At 41.7% G+C, this 25,690-nt stretch overlaps 1 protein-coding gene across 1 annotated transcript in view; it reads left to right on the forward strand.

Annotated features, from left to right (window-relative positions):
• The first annotated feature begins 252 nt into the window (after positions 1-252).
• The window catches only part of ATP6V0E1 (ATPase H+ transporting V0 subunit e1), a 41,524-nt gene continuing 16,086 nt past the window's right edge, over positions 253-25,690 (forward strand). Inside the window, exons 1-2 of the mRNA XM_003404661.4 lie at positions 253-431; positions 8,494-8,541. Of these exons, the coding sequence (XP_003404709.1) occupies positions 328-431; positions 8,494-8,541 (152 nt within the window). The 5' untranslated portion in view covers positions 253-327. The remainder of the gene's footprint in view (positions 432-8,493; positions 8,542-25,690) is intronic.

Below are 25,690 nucleotides of genomic sequence, written 5' to 3' on the forward strand. Positions count from 1 at the left end.
GCACCCAACAACAATAACAATACTGTAAATAACTACAGCTCTTTTCTTAAAAAGGTGAATCCTTATCAGAAAATTTTGCTGAGCCCCTGGTAACGTGATCCTTAGCTCTGGGGACAGTGAGGTCTCCCCACCAAGCTGTAGCCTGAGACAGGCCCGGGTGAGGGCGGGGCGGGGTCTCCGTGCTCGAGGGGCGGAGTCCCGGCTCCCGGGTCACGTGGGGCGCAGGGGCGGGTCTTTGCGCTCGCTGATCACGCGGTCCGGTGTTGACACTTCCGGGTGGGACCAAAGTGAGGCGGCGGGGTAGGGGTTTGCGGATCCGAGGCAGCCATGGCGTACAGCGGCCTCACCGTGCCTCTCATCGTGATGAGCGTGTTCTGGGGCTTCGTGGGCTTCTTAGTGCCCTGGTTCATCCCTAAGGGTCCTAACCGAGGGTAAGTGCGCTAGGCCTGCCTGGGAGGGACGCGCGGGGAGGACGAGTCGGACCCGGGCGGGGGAGGGGGCGAGCCCCGCACCTGCCCGAGAACCTTTCAGGGGGTGCCCCCCACTCCAGAGTCAGGCCCTGACCCCCGTGGAGCCCGCCAGACTTCCTTATCGCAGCAACTTCTTCGACTCCTGGGCCTTAACGTGAGGAGAGTCACCTCGGGGTGGGGGGCGGGGGGTCTCTCCTTGGAAACGAGTTTTATGGGAATTTTTTTTTCTCATCACGGCCCAGTGTGAGGAGCGTGCCATCGAAAATGGGTTTATACTGACTCAGAAGTCGAGGTTCGTACCTAGTCGACTTTCGACCCTTTGACCCTGTTCTCTTTCCAAATCTGGCTTCGTTTACCTACACTTTAAAAAAAAAAAAAAAAATCAAATAGGTAACGTAAAAATCGCCCTCTCTGCATCACATGTTGCAGCTGCTTAGAGGACAAGCTTGTTCAACAAGGCCTGAGCCCAGGCCCTGCACCGTAGCGGGCGACCGGAGGTAGCAGGGGCCTGATTTAAAGCGGGGTTCATTATCAAAGAGCAGGGGGTATTGTTTAGAAACCCCTGCGTCACATCTTTTGGACGGCGCTCCCACTCTTGTATTAGGGTAACAAGTTCTTGGATTGATTGGTAAAGAAAGACTTTTTTCCAGCCTTCTTTGTTACATGGAGCTTTATCTTTTTTGGAAGTAAAAAAAATATATATATATATGTATATTTTGTACCACAAAATGGAACCTCATCTTGAAATGATCCTTGGTATACCCTCTTCTGGTTCCTCTTTTGCTTTTTAGTCATTTTTTCTCAGCTCAAGATCATGTGGGGTGAACTTAGACTGGTCACATTTTGTCAGAAACACCATCTCTTGCTTTGTTCCTTGACGTTAATTGGTGGTTTCAAGGCACTCAATAAATACCTGTGGAATGGATAATTCTGTTGCCTTTATTAAAGCAAAGAAATTGTTACTGCTTCCTTAATACCTGGTGATCTGACCCCCTTGCTCTCTGGAATGAGCTTGCTTTATACACCTGTAACTTCTAGTCTAAAAATAAGTCCTGACGTTTTAAAAAAGGAAAAATGATAGATGAATTTCAGTGGTTTGGAAGTATTAAGTCTTCCCTTCTTTGCATCCCCCCGACCCTCCCCAGCATTGTTACATAGGGCCATCTCTCCAGCCTATCGTAGGGTGGAGAGATAATAACACCAGGGTTTTGGTGTTATTAAAACAATTTGTGTTAACCAAATTTTATTTCCAAGATTTGTTTCTCCTGCTGGAGTAGGAAAACAGCAAAATGCTTCTTTGTTGTCTTTACCTTCAACTCTCTCCTTGCCCTACTGTCTGCCTTTCCATCCTTCTACTCAGGAAAGCCTTTGTATATGTGCTGGTAGCACTGATCACTCTTTTCTTAAAGACTGACCTTCCCTCCCGCCCCCCCCACCCCCGTTCGGGCCCACCATGCCCAATCTTGGGACTTGATGCCATTGCTTTTATCCAGGGTAATGATACCCCAACAGTTGTACCTGGGCTGCTCAGTTTCTAGCCTGAGTGTCACGATGCAGGCATTTGACCTGCTAGTGATATATTGCCAGGTCCAATTCACAGCCTCCACCCCAATCCTTGTACTTCCTGCTCTTGGCAGGATGGAGCTGGTCTTGAAACACAGTGTCTCCTAGGAGTTACTGTGTTACATTTTGAGAAACACTGCTTCTAAGTAGATGATCCCGGTGACCTTGGGCAATTGAGTTACCTTTTCCATGTTCCCAATTTCTCCTTGTCAAATGAGAAAATTACTACTGAATTGTACTAGTTTCCCATTACCTCCTGAAAAGACTGCAGATCAGAAAATTTTAAGTACATGAAGGAGTATAACTGCCTCAAGAAGGATTATGGGTAGTTTTTAATACAGGAGAGCACTTCCTGGTGACACAGTGGTTAAGTGTGTGGCTGCTAACCAAAAAGGTCAGCATTTTGAATCCACCAGCCCTTCCTTGGAAACACCATGGGGCAGTTCTACTCTGTCCTATAGGGCAGCTATGAGTCAGACAGAATCAACTTGATGGCAATGTGTTTTCTGACTTGAGGGATTAAAAACATCTTTGTTGAGGAGCTAAGTAAAGGGAAGAAGGGAGAGGGCAAAAGAGGGCTTTGAGGTTGCATCGTCTTCCCTGACAGACCTCTGCACGTCAGAAAGCTGGAAATTGGGTGCTGAGGAGGTGCTTAGAAGGTTATCAGGACCTGGTGAGGCAGAAGGAAGAAAGGGGAGAAGGAAAAAGTCTTCTGAATCTAAGCATAAACTAAAGCAAGTCCTTTACATTTTCATTCTTTTCTGCCAACTGTAAAAGGATGGGATAAAAATCAGGTCTGTGCCTGGAGACAGCTTTCCTGACCATTCCTGTTTTTCATGTTTTCCCTCTATTCTCTTTAAAAATCCTCAGAGTCTCTAAAAGTATTAAGTTTTTCTCACAATGGCTCCCTTACAAGTAGATGAGGGGAGAGGGCCAGGATTGGTATTGCAGGAATTCAGTCAGCTTCTACTTTTTAATGAACAATTTTTTTTTTTTTGAGGTATATATTTTTTGGGTATATATATTTTTTACTCTGTTCTTAGTTCTCTGATAGACTCTTCTAGGATTTTGTAGCTATTACTCTAATATTACTCAAATTATTTAAACAAGCCTTTAAAATCAGCTAGAGATCCACCACTTATTTTAGCATTTTTTAAATGTTTTGTGTTAATGAGCAGTAGGCACCTACTCTAAAGTGTAGGGAATGTAGAGTATACGATTTCTTTTTATTGTACTTTAGGTGAAGGTTTACAGAACTAGCTTCTCATTAAACGGTTGGTACATATATTGTTTTATGACATTGGTTAACAACCCACAACATGTCAGCACTCTTCCTTCTTGACCTTGGGTTCCCTATTACCAGCTTTCCTGTCCCCTTTGCCTTCTAGCCCTTGCCCCTGGGCTGGTGTGCCCATTTAGCCTTGTCTTGTTTTATGGGCCTGGTCTAATCTTTGGCTGAAGGGTGAACCTCGGGGGTGGCTTCATTACTGAGCTAAAAGGGTGTCCGGGGGCTACTCTCAGGGTTTCTCTAGTCTCTGTCAGGCCAGTAAGTAAGGTCTTTTTTTTGTGAGTTAGAATTTTGTACTATATTTTTCCCCAGCTCTTTCTGGGACCCTCTATTGTGATCCCTGTCAGAGCAGTCTGTGGTGATAGCTGGGGACCATCTAGATGTACTGGACTGAGTCTGGTGGAGGCGGTGATAGTTGTGGTCCATTAGGCCTTTGGACTAATCTTTCCATTGTATCTTTGGTTTTCTTCATTCTCCCTTGTAATGAACATTTTCGGACATAAAGAAACGTAGAAAGAGTGCTATATACTGCCACAATAATTATTATATTCATATTTGCTTTATCTATGAATAAATGTACATGAGTATGTATGTATCCAAAATCCAAACCCCTTGCCATCAAGTTGATTCCAACTCAGCGACCCTATAGGACAGAGTAGAGCTGTTTCCAAGGCCGTAAATCTTTAGGGAAGCAGACTGCCGCATCTTTCTCCAGAGGAGTGGCTAGTGGGTTGAAACCATCTACGTTTCGGTTAGCAGCCAAGTGCTTAACCTCTGTGCTTGCTACCAGCGTTCCTGGTGTGTGTACATATGTAGATCTAGATATGTATATGTAAATCAAAACCAGTTGCCAGCAAGTCAGTTCCAACTCATGGCGACCCTGTGTGTGGGAGTAAAACTCTGCTCTGTGGGGTTTTCAGGGGTTGATTTTTGTGAGGTAGATTGTCAGGCCTTTCTTCCGAGGTGCTTCTGGATGGGTGTGAGTGTGTTAACCGTTTGTGCCATCCAGGGTGTGAGTGTGTCTGTCTTGCTCTCCCCTCACTCCCTCTGTATATAGTATATAGACAATTTTTATTTTTTATTTCGCTGAACTACTTGAAAGCAAGTTGCAGTCATCATGACATTTCACCCCTAGATACTTCAGCAGCCAGCTCCTAGGAATAAGGACACTAGAAGGTTATGTTTTAATCGTGGAGCTTTTGATATCAAACTGTGAAGCAGGTAATACACGGGAGCCTCAGCTGTTTCAGCTCCCGAGACGGTCTTGGAGAAGACAGGAGAGAGGGAAGGGGAGTGATGGGAGAATGGGAAAGATGAGCAAAAGTTTGGGATTGAAAATAATAAACGTGATGTGTTCGGGGAAGAGTGAGGGGACCTACCTTCAGGAATAAGGAAGGGGTTGATGTTTAAAAGCAGAGGGGAGTGAGGAAGATGGGTGGAGGGAATAAGGTCAAGGACCTAGATATGATTCTGTAGGTAACAGGTTATCAGAACTTTTTAATTGTGCAACTGTCAAAGTTTTTTAGCATAAGCCCCTATACATGTTTATATGTTATAAATGTAATCTGTAAATTATATATTTTGATGGTTCTGCCTTCAAAATACATCCAGAAGCTGACCAGTTCCCAGTACCTGCACTGCTACCAGCCTGGTCCACTCAGATGATCACAGTTCTCCCCTAACTGGGTTCCCTGCTTTTCCCCTTTGTCCCTCTTCAGTTCATTTCCACCCAGTAGAGAGATCCTATTAGAATATTATTTTGCATTCATTTTTAAAATTATTGTTGTGGTAAAATATATATACATAACAAAGCATTTGCCATTTTAACCATTTTTAAGAGTAGAATTCAGTGACGTTAATTACATTCAGCATGTTGTGCAACCGTTACCATTGTCCATTTTCAAATGTTTTTCATCTCCCAAACCTAGTACCACTTACTATTGGAATTTGAATCAGATTTTGTCAGCCCTCTCTGCTCCTGAAATTCTGCAAATAACTTACTTCCCTTTTCACTCAGTTTAAAAGCCCAAGTCTTTTCAGTGGCTACCTGATACGTCTTTGACCTCAACTCCTCCTCACCTCCCCTTGCATTGCTGCACCCAGACAGGCTCTTTCCTTGCCTTTGAACCCCACATACCCTCTGGCCTCATGCTTTTGCATTTGCTGTTCCCTCTGCCGGGAAGGCTCCCTCACCTCCTTCTGGTCTTCACTCACACGTCACCTCTTCAGCAAGGCCTTTACTCACCACCTTCTTTAATGTTGCAACCGTGCCCTGCAACCCCCTGTATGCCCTATCCTCCTTTCTTCTATATGTTTCTCCATTGCACTTATCATCTGGCATACGAAAATATGTATATTTATATACACCTGTGTGTGCATATATGTATGTATATACGCTTGTGTATGTATCCGTTTCTGTGGAGTCGATTCTGACTAATGGCCGTCCCCTGTGTTACAGAGGGTTTTGTTGGCTGACCCTGGTGGCGTAGTGGTTAAGAGTTTGGCTGCTAACCAAAAAGCTGGCAGTTCGAATCCACCCAGGCGCTCCTTGGAAACCTTACAGGGCAGTTCTACTCTGTCAGAACCTACTTGACGGCAACAAGTTTTGTTTTGTTTTTAATCTTTATAGAAGTAGACCGCCAGGCCTTCTTCCATGGTGCTGCTGGGTGGATTTGAACTGCCAGGCTCTCAGTTAGTAGTCCAGCACAAACTGTTTATGCCATCCAGGGACTATGTATAGAGAGAGAGCCCTGGTGGTGCAGTGGTTGAGAACTATGGGTGCTAACCAAAAGGTTGGCAGTTCGAATCTACCAGCTGCTCCTTGGAAACCCTATGGGGCAGTTCTTCTCTATCTTACAGGGTCACTGTGAGTTGGAATTAACTCAACAGCAATGGGTTTGTCTGTCTTTTGTATGTATATATACATATACATAGGAAACCCTGGTGGCGTAGTGGTTAAGTGCTACAGCTGCTAACCAAAACGGTCAGCAGTTCAAATCCACCAGGTGCTCCTTGGAAACTCTATGGGGCAGTTCTACTCTGTCCTTTAGGGTCACTGAGTTGGATTCAACTCAGCGGCAACTGGTTTGGTTTTTTTTGGTTACGCATATACATGTATATATACATACATATATTTATACACATACGCACATATGGTTGTTGTTTATTTGTTTACCTTATTCATTTTCTGTGTCGCCCCACTATCATGCGAACTTCACCAGGGCAGGAGTTTTCATTAGTTCTGTTCACTAGTGTGACACCAGAGCCTGGCACTCCCTAGATGCTCAGTGAAAATCTGTTGAATGAATGCATGTGCCAGTAACACACAGGCATAGAACTTCTAAAGGATGAGTTAAACATGAATATAAATAGGAGCGTTGATACTTGTTTCCCACGTTCTGGAGCCCTGGTGTTGCAGTGGTTAAGAGCTCAGCTGCTAACCAAAAGGTCAGCAGTTCAAATGCAGCCACTCCTTGGAAACCCTATGGGGCATTTCTACTCTTCCCTGTAGGGTCTCTGAGTCAGGATCGACTCAATGGCAATGGGTGTTTTGGTTTTCACATTCTGGGAACTAGTCTTGCTCAGTCCTTAGAGTGTAGAGACCCCTCTTCGGAAATCTTTTCTATGGAGGATGGATGGAGAGCCGTGAAAAGACCTTAAACTGGAGAGTGATGTGATGAATGTTTTAGAAAGAACAGAAGAAGGAGGACGTTTTGAATCTCTCAGCAGTTAGCTAGCCAGATGAACTTGATGAATGTTGGTGCTGGCAGTGGGAATGGAAAGGAAGAAATCCACATGAGGGGTGTTTTAGGTTCCTAGGGCTGCTCTAACCAAGTACCACAAAGTGGGTGGCTTAACATGACAGAAATTTATTGTCCCACAGTTGTGAAAGCTAGAAGTCCAGTGAGTTCAGGGTGTTGGCAGGGCCACGTTCTTTCCAGAGGCTCTAGGGGAGGATCTATTGAAGTCACTCCCAGCTTCTGGTAGTCCCAGGCTTTCCTTGGTTTGCAGCTGCAGCACAGCTCCACCTCAGCAGCCACGGTGACATGCTGTTTTTCCTTCTGTACGTGCCTTTAATCCTATTTTTATAAGGACACCGTTCTGATTGGATTTGTGTCCCTCTACTCCAGTGTGGCCTTATGTTTCTTTTTGATTGTACTTTAGATGAAGGTTTACAGAACAAACTAGTTTCTCATTAAACAGTACACACTGTTTTCTGACCTTGGTTAACAACCCCACGACGTGTCACCACTCTCCCTTCTCGACCTTGGGTTCCCTGTTACTAGCTTTCCTGTCCCCTCCTACCTTCTTGTAGTCTTTGCCCCTGGACTGTTGTGCCGCTTTAGTCTCGTTTTGTTTTATGGGCTCTTCTAATCTTTGGCTGAAGGGTGAACCTCAGAAGTGACTTCATTACTGAGCTAAAAGGGTGCAGTATGACCTTAATTGATGACATCTTCAGAAGCTTCGTTGCCTAACAAGGTCACATGCATAGGAACAGGCGTGAGAGCTTCAGCATACCTTTTTGGGGGTACGGTTCAATCCATAACGGGGAGAGATCCCTCAGGGAATGAATCCACAGCATTAGGTGACTGAATGCAAGGGTGCAGAGGAGGGGTGAGCAAAAAGATGAGAGATTTGAGGGGGGGTGGGAGGGGCAGAAATGGCAGGGCTTCTTCTGGTGAGTAGGAAATTTAGAAGGGGAGCTTTTGGGGAGAGAATATCATGAATTAAGTTTGGGAACTGTTGAATTTCTAAGATCCAGGGTTAAATGTTTTTTAGACAGGAACGGAGCTCAGGGCTACAAAGTGATATTTTTAGAAGTACAGTGTTACTCCATTGCAGAAAATACTACCAAATAGAGTAAGTGGTTTGAATGTCAAAACTAATTGTCACTGTGGCCTTTTCTGTTTGGTTTCAGATGGATTTGGATTTTATATCTCAGCTGCGGCATCAGTACACATCTCTTTAAATATAAATGTTTGTTTAGTTAAATTTCTACCAAATGCACCTCAGGGCACAGTGCAGCAGTGGGTGTTAGAATAGATTCAGATCCATTTTCTTGGTACACAATCCACGTCAGTTTGAGAGTTTGGGAAGGGGAGTTAAACTATTCTGCAGTGTCTGGATAGTTTGTTATCTAATAACATATGCCTTTTTTTTTTTTTTTTTTAGAGTTATCATCACTATGTTGGTGACCTGTTCAGTGTGCTGCTACCTGTTGTAAGTACAATGTCTCTTACAAGTTGTTTTTTCTCTTAAACTGATAGCAGCTGTCTTAGTTATCTAGTGCTGGTATAGGAGAAATACCACAAGTGGATGGCTTTAACAAACAAATTTATTCTGTCTCAGCCTAGGGGGCTAGAAGTCCAAATTCAGAGCACCAACTCTAAAAAAGGCGTTCTCCGTCAGCTCTCGGGGGAAGGTCCTTGTCATCAATCTTCCCCTGGTCTAGGAGCTTTTCAGGGCACAGATCCCAGGTCCAGGGGATGTGCACTCCTGGCTCTTCTTGCTTGGTGGTAATGAGGTCCCCCAGTCTCTCTGCTGCTTGTCTCTTTTATATCTCAAAAGAGATTGATTCAAGACACAGCCTAATCTTGTAGTTTGAGTCCTGCCTCATTAACATAACAGCCTATAAAAAAAAAAAAAATAGTCTTGCCTAATTAACATGATAGAGGTAAGATTTACAGCACATAGGATAATCACATCAGATGACAAAGTGGTGGACAATTGGACAGTACTGGCAATCATGGCCTAGCAAAGTTGATACACACTTTGGGGGGACACAACTCAATCCACAACAGCAGTTAGTCTCGGTATTTATAATATGCGTGATTGAAAACTGCATCAGCAGAGCATGAGTTCTTGTGAAGCTGTCTGCTTTTGTTCATTGGACCAGTCCCCTCATGTAAGATCTAGAAATAATGTCCTAAATTGCAAATAGCACACTCTTCCTGTGTTCAGTATGTTTTACTTACCAGATGTACAGATGCTCTGTCTTTCTGGGAATACAAATGTAACTTTTTGGCACACATTTAAAGTTTATAATTAGCCAGAAATTGTAATTGTACTACTTTATATTTTACTACTTGTGAAGTATTTAGGCCTACTCATTCCACTTAAATGTCTCACTGTAAAGCCAATCAAACCCTTCTTTATTATGACTTGTTATCTGATGAACAGAAGTTGAGCTAGAATTATCAAAATCCAGTAGAGTAAGGACAATTTTTTTAAAGCAATTCATTGTATGATAATAATTAGCAGCTATTTGAATAGATTATAGGGTTTATATAAATTGCTGAGTGAAAACTGTTTTAAGCTATATAAGATGATTCCTTTCATCAACATATAGTTTTAGAATGCTATTTATTATCCTCATGAGTACCAGAAGTGGCAGAACTGCAGTTGAACAATTTTAAAGACTTTTCTAACTCTTACCTACATTCTCCCCTTCCCTGAAGAAGATAGAACAAGCCAAGTCCCAGAGAAAAGCTGAGTGTTCACCAATCCCTGGGGAGAAGAGCTACTTCAGAATATTCAAAGAGCCTTGGGATTTCTTCTCTTTTCTTTTTTAAATTGAGATATAATTCACATATCATAGAATTCATCCTTTGAGGGATTTCTTTTTAGAGTTTAGAACCAGTGATTCTCTTATCTTAAAGAGAACTTTCTAGCTTCCCGAGACCTCAGTGATATGGAAAGGGTTGGTGGTGGCGAAACCATTGTTTGGTGCCCGCCCCTAAGTGGGTAGGAAGCAGCAGTTCCAGTCCTGAGGTGAAAGGCCACGCATAGCTCTGACCCTGACTCTGTGTATGTCCTGTGTCTGGGGACCTCTGCACTGAGATCTTTCAAAGAGGTTTGCCGAAGTGAACTGTCTTAGTCATCTAGTGCTGCTATAACAGAAATATCACAAGTGGATGGCTTTAACAAAGAGGCATTTATTTTCTCACAGTCTGGTAGGCTAGAAGTCCAAATTCAGGGTGTCAGCTCCAGGGAAAGGCTTTCTCTCTCTGTCGGCTCTGAAGAAGGTCCTTCTCGTCAGTCTTCCTCTGGGCTAGGAGCTTCTCTGTGCAAGAAAACCGGGTCTAAAGGATGTGTTCTGCTCCCGGTGCTTCTTGGTGGCATGAGGTCCCCAATTCTCTGCTTGTTTTCCTTTCCTTTTTATCTCTTGAAAGATAAAAGGTGGTGTGGCCCATAACTCCAGGGAAACTCCCTCTACATTGGATCAAGCATATGGCCTGAGCAAGGGTGTTTACATTCCACCTTAATTGTCTTTAACATCAAATTACAATCACCAAATGGAGGGCAACCACAGAATACTGGGAATCATGGCCTAACCAAGTTAATACACACATTTTTGGGGGGACATAATTCAATCCATGACATGAACCAAACTGCAGTACTTGGCATGGATCAAAATCTGCCCCTGACAGGGTTATTACCACGAGTTTTGGCTACCCAGCCAATCAGTCAGTCACTTGTTAAGTGCAGCATTAGGTGTTTCAAGCTGAGTCATAATACAATATAAAAGTTTTATAAATGGTAGTGGTGTTATTTGGCTGTGTCAGCACTAAGGCTCAGATGATGTGATTTTCCAAATTTTGCTTATTTAATCTTTTTTTTTTGGATAGGGAGGTCAACAGAGTTGGAATCGACGTGACGGCAGTGGGTTTGGTTTGGCTTAGAGATGTCAAAGAGACTTTTTCAGGTGATAGCTCAGCCTCTAGGATGAAAGCCTGGCAAGTGGTGTATGGGGGGAATCCTTAAACACCAGCTGTGTTCAGCTCTGAAGACTAAACGAGAGGGAGTAATGCATCGTCAAGAATTAATAATGTTAGTGCAGATGGTTGAGCATTGACCTATTCTGCTGAGTCTTATAGAAATTCAAACCAAAACCAAAACCAAACCGTTGCCATAGAGTTGATTCCAACTCATGGCGACCCCGTGTGTTAACAGAGTAGAACTGTTCTTTATAGGGTTTTCTCGGCTCTCATCTTTATGGAAGCAGATTGCCAGGCCTTTCTTCCATGGAGCCACTGAGTGGGTTCAGACTGCCACCCAGGGACCCGAACAAGGAAGCTCTTTATCAGTCTGGGTGCCAAGGAGAAGTCCTGTGATTTCAAAGGCTTTTGTTTTTATTGCTTTGAAAACCTCTGCCGTGTTAACAGTAAGGTTGGTGGCGGTACCTTAAAAATGAGGAAATTATTGCATAGAGGAATGACTTGAAATTAAACCAAGATATAGCACAAATGTTTTGTGACTTTCTGGTTCTCGATTGTCATTGAAATTGGATTACTTTTCATGACACTGTCTTTAAAGGAAACAAACAAAAACCTTTCCAATCAGTCTCACTGCCTATTATTTTCATTTTGAAGTGAATGCTGAACAATTGGACTTAATTAGAAATTATTTCACTTTTGGATCTTACTGACTGAATTGAGAACTATCCATGAGCTCTTACGTCCTGTTGTCTAGACTTTAGATCATTTTTCCCCCGTGCCAGAGGGCTGGTGAATAGAATACTCTTTTGACAGTGGGTCAGTACTGTCATCGTTATTTTAATAAAGTTGGTACACAGTGTTCCAACATTAAGAGCTTCTGGAGGCCATTTTATGGGGAAATAAGCTGGGTAGTAGTAATTTTATAAATTTTTTTTTCTTTTGTTTGTTTGAAACCTGATTGTATATCCTGTTTAGCAAGGCATCTGCCTGAAAAATATGGTTGGAATTTAAACCCTAAATGTTTTACATACCTTATCCCACAAAGGCATGGGATGCTGTACTAAATTTGAAATTCAAAGAAAATGTCACCAGAAGTTTGGCACCAGAAAAGTATACTTTCTTAAAAATACCGCTTTGGAAGTAAGGCACACACCCAAAGAGACTTTGGGTTTCTTAAACAAAGTCATGTTTTGAAATACATTCACGGACTTTTAAATTGCCTTCTGTTTGTAGCAGTTTTTTTTCGCTTTCTAGTTCTAGTTTAAGGTTCACGGGGTGGAACTTGTTTGAACTTTGAATAAATCAGGATCTCTGTGAGTAGAGTGCAGTTTCTGTTAATGGTTCAGCAGAGGAAGGTCTGAATGTTGCAAACCTGCTTCCCCTCTTTGAGGCACAACATCACTTTTGTCTCTTAAGAATACAATCCTGTTATTATTCTATGCTTTCTGGTAGTCTTAGGTTAATTTTTAAAATCAAATTATGTTGTACCTTACCCAGAGTCACAAAACTCACATCTTCAAGATAAATTAGAAATTTAGTGTTATATTGTGAAGCTGCAGTTGCTTCTTGGAAAATATGTCATATCTTTAGTCCTTGACTACTTGTAAATCTTACCAACGGAGTGAGGTAGAAGGTATATTGACTGGGAGTCAGGAGACCTTGGTTCTTCTAGACTGAATAATACTTGGCCCGATTACATTGTAGGATGGTTTTTGTGAGTTTTTAAAAAGGTGCTATTGTGAAAGCTTATAACAAAAACATAGGACAATAAAAATAAAAGGTAATATTAGATCTTTTTTTTTTTCTTAAATAAATTAATTCCAAGAACTGTACGTTACTTGTAAGCACAGTGTGCTCAGAAGGCTATTGTAGCATGTATATGTTGGGCCTTATTAGAGTTCATTCACTGGACATACGTTTATTTAGAACCTACTGTGTAGTGGATCTGGTAGCAGTGGTGGTTCAGTGGCCGAATTCTCGCCTTCCACGTGGGAGATCCAGGTACCGTTCCCGGCCAACGCACCTCACGCCCAGCCACCACCCATCTGTCAGTGGAGGCTTGTGTGTTGCTGTGATGCTGTACAGGTCTCAGCAGAGCTTTCAGACTAAGACAGACTAGGAAGAAAGACCTGGTGATCTAATTTGGAAAATCAGTCATTGAAAAGTCTGTGGATCACAATGGTCCTATCCCATTGTGCATGGGGTCGCCATAAGTCAGGGGCCGACTCAACTGTAGCTATGCATAAAACACGCATTAGGTCTAGGCACTGGATATATAGCAGTGACTGAACAAAACAGACAAGCCCTTGCCCTCTTTAGTAAGAGGAGACAGACAGGAAACAAATCAAGAGCCAGAGAGGCCCCCAATCACTTCCCTCACAGCGCCCTGTATCCACTCCCCAGTTGGGTGCCCCTATCCACTCATCCCCACAAACTTCTATTCTTTGGCCCCAAGAGTCCCACTTACTCACCCTTCCAGCCACCTAATACTGCCCATCACACAAGGACTCGCACAGCCCAGAGGAACCCCGTCCCCCTTGTCCAGATATTTGCACAGCCCCAGCTGAGCCCGTCCTCACTGGCTTTTTTGGAATGTGGCTCTAGAGTTAGTTTGGGCACAGGACATGATCACCTCCCCAGGGCCAGCATCCTCTACCTTGGCTTCCAACCAAGTAACCATAAACTGGCTGGTTCTGGGATGCTCTTTACTGTAGCTTTTTTTTTTTTTTTTTTAACCTTTTGGTTTTGAATATTTAAAACCTGTGTTCCCTCTGCAAAAGTAGAAAAAAATAGTATCATGAACCTCCATCTGCCTGTCACCCACCTTCAAAACTCACAGCAAATCTTGTTTCAGCCCCATGCTTTGTCGCTCCACCCCAGATTATTTGGAAGCAAATCCCGGACATAGGAGTCCATTTGTGAATATTTCAATATGGATCTGTGAAAGATACTGTTCTTTCTTAAAGCATAACCACAATACCATTATCACACACAAAAGGTTAATTCCTAAATATTATCAAATATTCCATCGTGTTTAAATTTCCTTCATTGTCTCATAATTTATTTTACAGTTTATTTGAGTCAAGGTCCGAGTAAAGATCACATATAGCAACTAGGTGCTGTTTTTTTTTTAATTGTACTTCAGATGAAGGTTTACAGAACATACCAGTTTGTCATTAAACAGTTAGTACACGTATTGTTTTATAACACTGGTTAACAAACCTACAGCATGTTAGCACTCTCCTTTCTCAACCTTGGGTTCCCTATTACCAGCTTTCCTGTTCCCTCCTGCCTTCTAGTCCTTGCCCCTGGGCTAGTGTGCTCCTTTAGTCTCATTTTGTTTTATGGGCCTGTCCAGTCTCTGGCTGAAGGGTGAACCTCAGGAATGACTTTATTACTGAGCTAAAAGGGTGTCCAGGGGCCATACTCTCGGGGTTTCTCCAGTCTCTGTCAGGCCAGTAAGTCTGGCCTTTTTTTGTGTAGTTGCTGTTTCTTAAGTCTGTCACATAGATTTCTCCTCCATCTTCCTCTCTCTCTCCTTCTTTTTTCCTTGCATATTTTTATAGAAAAAAATTTGGTTGTTCGCCCTGTGGTTTTCCACAGTCTGGTCTTTGTTAACTGCATGCCTGTGGTGTTGTTTAACATGTCCCTCTTTCTTCTGTGTTTGCTCTAAATTGGTAATCATATCTAGGGGCTAGATCAGATTCAGGTTCAATTGTTTTGGCAAAGCTGTTTCATAAGTGGTTTCAAAAGACTAAAATCTTGTAGAGTGTATTTTCTGACCACGATAAATTAAATGAAAAATCAATAACAGCATATCCAGAAAAACACCAAATGCTTTGAAATTAAACACCACACTTTTTAAAATATAATTTTTAGTGTGCTTTAAGTGAAAGTTTACAAATCAAGTCAGTCTCTTACACAAAAACCCATATACACCTTGCTACACACTCCCAGTTACTCTCCCCCTAATGAGGCAGTCTGCTCCCTCCCTCCACTCTCTCTTTTCCTGTCCATTTTGCCAGCATCTAACCCCCTCCATCCTCTCATCCCCCCTCCAGGCAGGAGATGCCAACATAGTCTCAAGTGTCCACCTGATCCAAGAAGCTCACTCCTCACCAGCATTCCTCTCCAACCCATTGTCCAGTCCAATCCCTGTCTGAAGAGTTGGCTTCGGGAATGGTTCCTGTCCTGGGCCAACAGAAGGTCTGGGGGCCGTGACCACTGGGGTCCTTCCAGTCTCAGTCAGACCATTAAGTCTTAAACACCACACTTTTGAAAAACCAAGACGTCAAAGAAATTATGAGAGAAATTGGAAAATAGCTCAAACTGAGTGAAAAAGAAAACATAGCATATCAAAATGTGTGGGATGCAGCTAAAGCAATGCTTAGAGGGAATTGTATTATATTAAATGGTTAAATTAGAAAAGAAAAAAGGTTTAAAATTAATGATCTGAGTTTCCACACTAAGAAATTAGAAAAAGAACAAATAGTAAGAGTAGACATCAGTGAAGTAGAAAAAAGACAAAAAATAGAGAAAAGTAACAAAGCTAAAAATTTGGTTCTTTGAAATGATGAATAAAATTAATAATGCCATAAGAAGACTGATCAAGAAAAAAGAGAAAGAACATGAATTGTCAGCAACAGGCATGAAAAAAAGGAAATATGTCTACAAATTCCACAGATGTAGGAGGTATTCTATAAAATGCTTAGTGGATGAATTCCAGGTGGAGATGTAGAATAACTGGGAGGCAAACAAGTATAAATTTAGCATTAAAAGGTGCCATCCTGTTGATTCTGACTCATAGCAACCCCATGGGACAGAGGAGAATCGTCTTATAGCATTTTCTAGGCTGTAATCTCTACGGGAACAGATCTGCTAAGTGGGAGCCTATTCCAGTTGACTCCTGAATCCCTCTGACACAACTGTAGCGCATGTTTTATTTGGCCTTCTGTTATTTGGTTGTTCCCAATAGCTGGAGAAGGACATCATGCTTGGTAAAGTGGAGGGTCAGCAAAAAAGACTCAGTGAAATGGATTGACACAGTGGCTGCAACGATGAACTCAAACATAGCAAGCATTGTGAGGATGGCACAGGACCAAGCAACATTTCATTCCGTTATGCATATTTGACGCTGACTTGATGGCACCTAACAACAACAAAAGGAGACCTGGTGGTACAGTGGTTAAAGCACTTAGCTGCTAACTGAAAGGTTGGCGGTTTGAACCCACCAGCCACTCCATGGGAGAAATATGTGGCAGCCTGCTTCTGTAAAGATTTATAGCCTTGGAAACCCTATGGGGCAGATCTACTCAGTCCTATAGGATCGTTATGAGTCAGAATTGACTCGATAGCAGTGTGTTAGTTTTTTAATTTCAAAGTATTTGGTACTTTTCTAGATACATTATTATTAATTTCTCATTTAATTCATTGCGGTCAGAAAATATATTCTGAAGTTTTAGTCTCTTGAAATTAGGACTTACGTTATGACTCAGCATATACTCTATCTTGATGACCATTTCATGTGCCCTTGAAAAGAATGTATAGTCTGCAGTTATTAGGTGTCGTGTTCTATAAATGTCAGGGCAAGGTGGTTCAGATCTTCTCTGCCTTATTGTTTATCCTTTTGTTTAGTTCTAATAATTACGAGAGATGGGTATTAAAATCACCAGATTGTAGATTTTTCTAATTCTCCTTTTAATTCTTTGCATTTTTGCATCACGTTTTGAAGCTCTGTTATTAGGCACATACACATTTATGCTTATGTCTTCCTGAAGAGTTGACATTTTTATCATTATAAAATATATATCTGGTAATACTCCTTGTTTTTTTTTTTGGTTAATACTCCTTGACTTTTACTTTGTCTTATATTAATAATCATACATCTCTCTTATGCTTATTGTTTGCAAGGTCTGTCTTTTTCCACTCTTTTATTTTCAATCTGTATCTTTATATTTGACAGAACAAGGGGATACTGATTGGTTTAAAGTCAGGAAAGGTGTGCGTCAGGGTTATATTCTTTCACCATACCTATTTAGTCCGTATGCTGAAAAAATAATACGAGAAGCTGGACTACATGAAGAAGAACGGGGCATCAGGATTGGAGGAAGACTCATTAACAACCTGCGTTATGCAGTTGATAACAACCTTGTTTGCTGAAAGTGAAGAGGACTTGAAGCACTTACTAATGAAGATCAAAGACCACAGCCTTCAGTATGGATTACACCTCAACTTAAAGAAAACGAAAATCCTCACAACTGGACCAATGAGCAACATCATGATAAACGGAGAAAAGATTGAAGTTGTCAAGAATTTCATTTTACTTGGATCCACAATCAACAGCCATGGAAGCAGCAGTCAAGAAATCAAAAGACGCATTGCATTGGGCAAATCTGCTGCAAAGGACCTCTTCAAAGTGTTGAAGAGCAAAGATGTCACCCTGAAGTCTAAGGTGCGCCTGACCCAAGCCATGGTATTTTCAATCGCATCATATGCATGTGAAAGCTGGACAATGAATAAGGAAGACCGAAGAAGAGTTGACGCCTTTGAATTGTGGTGTTGGTGAAGAATATTGAATATACCATGGACTGCCAAAAGAACGAACAAATCTGTCTTGGAAGAGGTGTGTCCAGAATGCTCCTTAGAGGCAAGGATGGCGAGACTGTGTCTTACATACTTTGGACATGTTGTCAGGAGGGATGAGTCCCTAGAGAAGGACATCATGCTTGGCAGAGTACAGAGTCAGCGGAAAAGAGGAAGACCCTCAACAAGGTGGATTGACACAGTGGCTGCAACAATGAGCTCAAGCATAGCAACGATTGTAAAGATGGTGCAGGACCAGGCAGCGTTTCGTTCTGTTGTGCACAGGGTCGCTATGAGTCGGAACCAACTCGACGGCACCTAACAACAACAACAACATCTTTATATTTAGAATGTCTTTCTGTAGGCAGCATGTATAGCTGGGTCTGGCTTTTTCATCCATTCTGACGGTCTTCGCCTTTTCATTGGCAAATAGTGTATATATAATTAATGTAATTATTAATATAGCTAGTTTTGGCTCCACTATTTTGTTATTTGATTTCTGTTGGTACCATAGGTTTTTGTTTTTCCTCTATTTCTACTTTCATGTCCTATCGTGGGTCAAATTTTTTTTTATGTTTTGTGTGTGTGTGCTTTAGGTGAATGTTTATAGAACAAATTAGTTTCTCATTAAAAATTAGTAAACTATTGTATTGTGACATTGCCACCCCGTGATGTGTTGTCAACACTCTCCCCTTCTTGACGTTGAGTTCCCTATTTCCATTTGTCCAGCTTTCCTGTCTCCTCCTTTTTTTTAGTATTTTGTTTTAATTCTTCTAAGAGCTTTTTAGCTATACCTTTTTTCCCTTTCTTCCTTTTTTTAATGTGGCTCTAACTTTCACAGTCTATGTAGAGATTATATTAAGCCACCTTAGGTAAAATGTAATAACCTTGCAACAATTGCAACAGTATAATTCTACTTTACTCCCATCCCTTGTGATATCGTGGTTGTATATTTTACATTTACATCTGTTGTAAAACCCATAGCTCAGTGTTAGCATTGTTACTTTAAACAATCATATGTCTTATAAAGAAATTAAGAGAAAAAAGTCTTTTATATTTGCCCACATACTTGCCATTTTTAGAGCTGTTCATTCCTTCTTGTAGATCTGAGTTTCTATCTGTTATCCCTTCAGTCTGAAGAGCTTCTTTTAGTGGATGTTGTGGGACACATCTGCTGGAAACAAACTGTCTCTGCTTTCACTTATCTGAAAATGTTGTTATTTCACTTTGATTTTTGAGGGATATTTTTTTATAGATATAGAATTCTGGGTTGATGGATTTTTTTTTTTTTTTTTTGTCTCCTGGCCTTCACTGTTTCTGCTGAGAACTCAGCTTTTACTTGAATACTCGGTCCTCTTTATGCATTCCTTTTCCTCTGGGTGTGATCAAGATTTTCTCTTCATATTTGGTTTTCAGCAGTTCTACTACGATGCGTGTAGGTGTGATTTGCTTTTGTCCGCTTGGGGTTTTCCACCAAATTTGGGGCAACTTCAGCCTATATATCTTCTAATTTTTTTTCCTGCCACATTTTTTCTTATAAGCCTCCCATTACATGTATGTCAGACTTCTTGGTTTTTTTTTGTTTTGTTTTGTTTTATTGTGCTTTAGATGAAGATTTACAGAACAAACTAGCTTCTCATTAAACAGTACACATACTTTATGACATTGGTTAACAACCCCATGACATGTCAACAGTCTCCCTTCTCTATCTTGGGTTCCCTATTACCAGCTTTCCTGTCCCCTCCTGCCTTCTACTTCTTGCCCCTGGACTGGTGTAACCCCTTTAGTCTTGTTTTGTTTTATGGGCCTGTCTAATCTTTGGATGAAGGGTGAACCTCGAGATCTTTTGCAGCAGATTTGCCCAGTGTAGTATGTTGTTTGATTTCCTGACTCCTACTTCCGTGGGTGTTGATTGTGGATCCAAGTAAAATGAAATCCTTGACAGCTTCAAGTAATGACTTCATTACTGAGCTAAAAGGGTGTCTGGGGGCCATACTCTAGGGTTTTTCTAATCTGTGTCAGGCCAGTAAGCCTGGTCTTTTTTTGTGGGTTAGAATTTTGTTCTACATTTTTCTCCAGCTCTGTCCATGCCCTGTATTATCCCTGTTAGAGCAGTAAGTGGTGGTAGCTGGGCACAATCTAATTGAACTGGACTCAGTCTGGTGGAGGCCGTGGTAGTTGTAGTCCATTAGTCCTTTGGACTAATCTTTCCCATGAATCTTTAGTTTTCTTCATTCTTTCTTGCTCCCAAAGGGGTGAGACCAGTTTTGTATCTTAGATGGCTGCTCACAGGCTTTTAAAACCCTAGGCTGTACTCACCAAAATAGAATGTAGAACATTTTCTTTATAAACTATGGTACGCCAGTCAAGCTAGATGTTCCCCGAGGCCATGGTCCCCACAGCCCAGTAATTTGATCCCTCAGGAAGCTTGGTGCTTGATTTTTTTTTTCATATGTGTGTGTGTGTATATATATATATATATATTTTTTTTTTTTTTCTTGTCTCATTTCTTCAGATTAGATAGTTTGTGTTGATCTATCTTCGGGTTCACTGACTGTTTCTTTTGCTGTCTCCAATCTCCTGGCATCATCTTCTGAGATTCCCTATCCATTTGTTGTGACTATTTTTTAAGTCTTTAAACATATTTATGATAGCTCCTTTAAAGTCCTTGCCTTTTAACTCCAACACCAGGTCATCCTAGAATCAGTTTCTGTTGATTTCTTTTTTTCTTTCCTGTTGATCATAGTTCTTGTTTCTTTGCATGTGTCTTTTTTTTGTTGAATACTAGATATTGTAGATGGTATGGAAACGCTGGTGGCGTAGTGGTTAAGTGCTACGGCTGCTAACCAAGAGGTTGGCAGTTCAAATCCGCCAGGCGCTCCTTGGAAACTCTATCAGGCAGTTCTACTCTGTCCTATAGGTTCTCTATGAGTCGGAATCGACTCGACGGAGTAGGTTTGGTGGTGGGTGGTAGATGGTAGAGACCCTGGATTCTATTTTGTTCCTCTGAAAAGGGTGAAATTTTGTTCTTGTGAACAGTTAAGTTATTAGTTGATCACCTTAAACTTGTGGAGGCTTAGTTTTACACTTTGTTGGGGCAGATCTATTTCACTTTTGCCCTTAAAGGTCTTAGTTAAGTTGTGGCCTTTCTGGGGTTTTATTGGAAATCTGAGGTGTTTAACAAATACCTCCAACTTCAAACTCCAGATTTGCTTTTCCCTGTGATAGGCAGCATCTGAAAAAGCCCTGGTGGTGTGGTAGTTAAGAGATACAGCTGCTAATCAAAAGGTCATCAGTTCAAATCCACTGCGGACTCCTTGGAGACCATATGGGGCAGTTTTGCTCTGTCCTGTAGGGTCGCTATGAGTCAGAATCACCTCGATGGCAGTGGGTTTTGGTTTAGGCAGCATCTGAAATCTCTGCTTAGTCTTTTCAGCCTTCCAGGGTTTTTTTTCACCAGGCTCCTTGAGTTTCCAGGGTGCATGCATAGTTCAGGGTTCAGCCAAGGAATTAAGGAGAATTTTTACACACATTTTTAGGGCTCTCCCTCTGTGGAATCCTTTCTGGGGTTTCCCTCCTTAATTGCCAGCTGTTCTGAAAACTCTGGACTTCACCTTTTGACACCTCAAGGCAGTAAGATTGCAGCTTTCTGCCTGAGTTCGTTTCCTGCCTAATGTATGTGCTGGGTAGCGCCCTCATGGGAAAAGCTGTGGAAAGGTACCAGCATGATCTTCTTAGGGAAGACTAGTGGCACAGTCTTCGAACCTACTAACCACTCCACGGAAGACAGATGTGGCTGTCTGCTTCCATAAAGATTCCATCCTTGGAAACCCTATGGGGCAGTTCTACTCTGTCCTTTAGGGTCGCTATGAGTCGGAATCGACTTCACCACAACAGGTTTTTGGTTTTATGATCATCTTCTTTCAAGGATCGAATACCTTTCAGTTTCTGCCTGCTTTTGGATACTCTCTAGTACCATCAAATAGTTGTTTTTTAAAATATTTTGTTCAACATTCTTTTGTGGTTATGAGGAGGGGAGGGAGGGAGGGTGGGAGAGGGTTATTTACTGATTAGTTAGTAGATAAGAACTACTTTAGGTGAAGGGAAGGACAATACTCAATACACAGAAGGTCAGCTCAACTGCACCAGACCAAAAGCAAAGAAGTTTCCGCGGTAAACTGAATGTTTCGAAGGTCAGCGGAGCAAGGGTGGGGGTTTGGGGACTATGGCTTAAGGGGACTTCTAAGTCAATTGGCAAAATAATTCTGTTATGAAAACATTCTGCATCCCACTTTGAAGTGTGGCATCTGGGGTCTTAAATGCTAAGAATCAGCCATCTAAGATGCATCAATTGGTCTCAACCCACCTGGATCAAAGGAGAATGAAGAACACCAAGGTCACACGATAACTATGAGCCCAAGAGACAGAAAGGGCCCCATGAATCAGAGACTTACATCATCCTGAGACCAGAAGAACTAGATGGTGCCCGGCCACAACCAATGACTGCCCTGACAGGAAGCACAACAGAGAACCCCTGAGGGAGCAGGAGATCAGTGGGATGCAGACCCCAAATTCTCATAAAGAGAGATGCTTAATGGTCTGACTGAGACTAGAAGAATCCCGGCGGTCATGGTCCCCAAACCTTCTCTTGGCCCAGGAGAGGAACCATTCCTGAAGACAACTCATCAGGCATGGAAGGGACTGGACAATGGGTTGGAGAGAGATGCTGATGAAGAGTGAGCTACTTGTATCAGGTGGACACTTGAGACTGTGCTGGCATCTCCTGTCTGGAGGGGAAATGGGAGGGTAGAGAGGGTTAGAAACTGGCAAAACGGTCACGAAAGGAGAGACTGAAAGGAGGGAGCGGGCTGACTCATTAGGGGGAGAGTAAGTGGGAGTATGGAGTAAGATGTATATAAGTTTATATGTGACAGACTGACTTGATTGTAAACTTTCACTTAAAGCACAATAAAAATTATTAAAAAAAAATATTTTGCTCAGAGTTTATATGACTATCTGTGAAGTGAGTCTGTTACAGGCTACTTTGCTATTACCAGAACTTCATGCCTTGATTGTTTATTTTCAGGTATTATGGTTTTTATTTCTATAAAAGTTTTTTGTTTCTTTTACAGCTGTGCTTGATCATTTTCTATTTATTTTTGTTTTCTGCACATTTTTAAAGCTTGTTTCTTAAAAGATAATAGACTTAGTTCATCTATTTTGTTGTTAGGTGCTGTTAAGTCACTTTCAACTCATAGTGGCCCTGTGTACAACAGAACAAAGCACTGCCTGGTCCTGCGCCATCCTCACAATCCTTATGCTTGAGTCTGTTGTTGCATCCACTGTGTCAGCCCATCTCGCTGAGGGTCTTCCTCTTTTTTGCTTACCCTCTACCAAGCATGATGTCCTTCTCCAGGGACTGGTCCCTCCTGATAACAGATCCAAAGTATGTGAGACAGAGCCTCACCATCTTCACTTCTAATGACCATTCTGGTTGTGCTTCTTCCAAGACGATTTGTTTGTTCTTCCGGCAGTCCCTGGTACATTCAATATTCTTCACCCACACCATGATTCAAAGGTATCAATTCTTTTTCGGTCTTCCTTATTCATTGTCCAGCTTTCACATGCACATGAGGTGATTGAAAACACCCTGGCTTGGATCAGGCTCACCTAAGTACTTAAAGTGACATCTTTGCTTTTTAACACTGTAAAGAGATCTTTTGCGGCAGATTTGCCCAATGCAATATGTCACTGGATTTCTTGACTGCTGCTTCTCTGGGTGTTGATTGTGGATCCAAGTAAAATGAAATCCTTGACAACTTCAGTCTTTTCTCTGTTGATCATGATGTTGTTTATTGGTCAGTTGTGAGGATTTTAGTTTTCTTTATGTTGAGGTGTAATCCATACCGAAAGCTGTGGTTCTTGATCTTCCTCAGTAAGTGCTTCAAGTCCTCTTCACTTTCAGCAAGCAAGATTGTGTCATCTGCATATTACAAGTTGTTAATGAGTCTTCCCTCCAATCCTGATGCCACATTCTTCTTCATGTAGTCCAGCATCTAGAATTATTTGCTCAGCATACATAATCAGATAGGTATGGTGAAAGGATAAAACCCTGATGCACACCTTTCCTGACTTTAAACCACGCAATAATCCCTTGTTCTGTTTGAATGACTGCTTCTTGATCTAAGTACAGGTTCCGCATGAACACAATTAAGTGTTCTGGAATTCCCTTTCTTGGCAGTGTTATCCGTAATTTGTTATGATCCACACAGTTAAATGCCTTACGCGTAGTCAATAAAACACAGTAGACATCTTTCTGGTATTCTCTCTGTTTTCAGCCCTGATCCCTCTGACATCAGCAAAAATATTCCTTGTTTGACATTCTCTTCTGAATCTGACTTGAATTCCTGGCAGTTTCCTGTTGATGTACTGCTGCAACTGCTTTTGAATAATCTTCAGTAAAATTTTACTTGTGTGCAATATTAATGCTATTTTTCAAAGCTTTCCATATTCTGTTGGATTACCTTTCTTTGGAATGGGTACGAAGTTCATCTGTAGTCCCTATCAGATGATTTTATCTGAAGTCCTTGCAGGTCTGAGTCTGCTCTTCCTTGTTTTTGCTGGCCCTCACTCATGGTGCCTTGTTTCCTTATGTGTTTTGTTATGTTATAGTGATGTGTCCATTTTCCCTATACTTCATATGTATGACTTTTTTGAGGCCTGGTGTAAATATGGGCGTCTCAAGATTTGCATTACTTTTTCCAGGTGTCTGGGACCATCACCAATGTGCAATTAATTAAATTCTAGGTATGTGGTTTTTTAAGACCATGTAGGCAGTGTGTATTTGAGATGTGAACTTTCACGAAGGCCAGTTTTCAGTGGAATTGTTTTTCTCCCTTCTGCAGTGCCTAGGTTTGAGACAGTTTATTTTTTAGTGTTCCTGTTCACGGGGTTTTATCTGATTTATCCTTACCCGTGTCTTGTTTTTAGGGTCCCAGATTTTTTTCAGAGTCTGTGAAACTTTTTATTAGGCTCTTTACCCTGGATGGGCCCTGGGCTTGGTATCCTGTTTCCTGTGCCCTGTGAGGTCTGAAAACCAAAACTCAAGTCCATATGGTTTGATACATGCTCTAAAGGTATGGAAAGTGACCTGTAAATTACTTTACTTTCCTCTCTCGGTACCTGCCTTCACCTAATTTTTTTGACCTGAGAATTGCTTAAATTTTTTTTAGCTTATGAATACATTTAAGGTGTTTTCACTTTATCCAGACTATTTGTCTGTTTATAGTAGGAGGGAAATCTAGGTACCTGGCTTATCTATACCTGTTATGTAGACATTCTTATTTTTCTTATTCTGATTTTGTAATCTTTTTCTTTATAATTTGGCAAATAAGAGGATTGTTACAGACTTTGAGCTAAAAGGCCTGGTATAGAAAGCAAGTATTGAAATATGGAGGGAAGAAAGATACTCCAAATTTACAGTTGGCAAAAATAGGTCATATTCTTATGGTAGTGAAAGGGCCATAGTAGGAATAGGGTTGGCATAAGGTTAGTGGAAAAAACAATTTGTACCTTGTCATCTGGAGCTTGGGGTCTTCTTCCAAGTGCACATGGCTGTGACAGAATTCAGTTGCCTGTGGTTGTAGGACTAAGGTCCCCATTTCTGTCCCAGCTCCTAGAGGCCACCCACATTTCTTGCCATGTGCCCCGCCCCCTTCACCTTCAAAGCCAGCAGCAGTCTCCTTTGTGTCTAATTCTTCTCATCCTGTAGCAGCCCGGGTCCAAAAAGAGACATGAACTGCACAGTAAGTTAAACAAGGTTAGTTTAACAAAGCGCTATTATTAACTATGATAAAACAGTAGCTATAAGATACAAGGAAACTATGTGGTACCCTAAACATTGTCCGACTCACTTGCTTTGGACATGACATCAGGAGGGATCTTTCGTTGGAGGGAGGACATCATGTTTGGTGAACTAGAGGGCCAGTGAGGACATAGAAGACCCTTGGTAAGATGGATTGGCACAGTAGCCACAATGATGGACTACTGGTGGCAATTGTGAGGATGAC

The sequence above is a fragment of the Loxodonta africana genome, chromosome 2 (genome assembly GCF_030014295.1).
Source record: "Loxodonta africana isolate mLoxAfr1 chromosome 2, mLoxAfr1.hap2, whole genome shotgun sequence".
Lineage (NCBI taxonomy): Eukaryota > Metazoa > Chordata > Mammalia > Proboscidea > Elephantidae > Loxodonta > Loxodonta africana.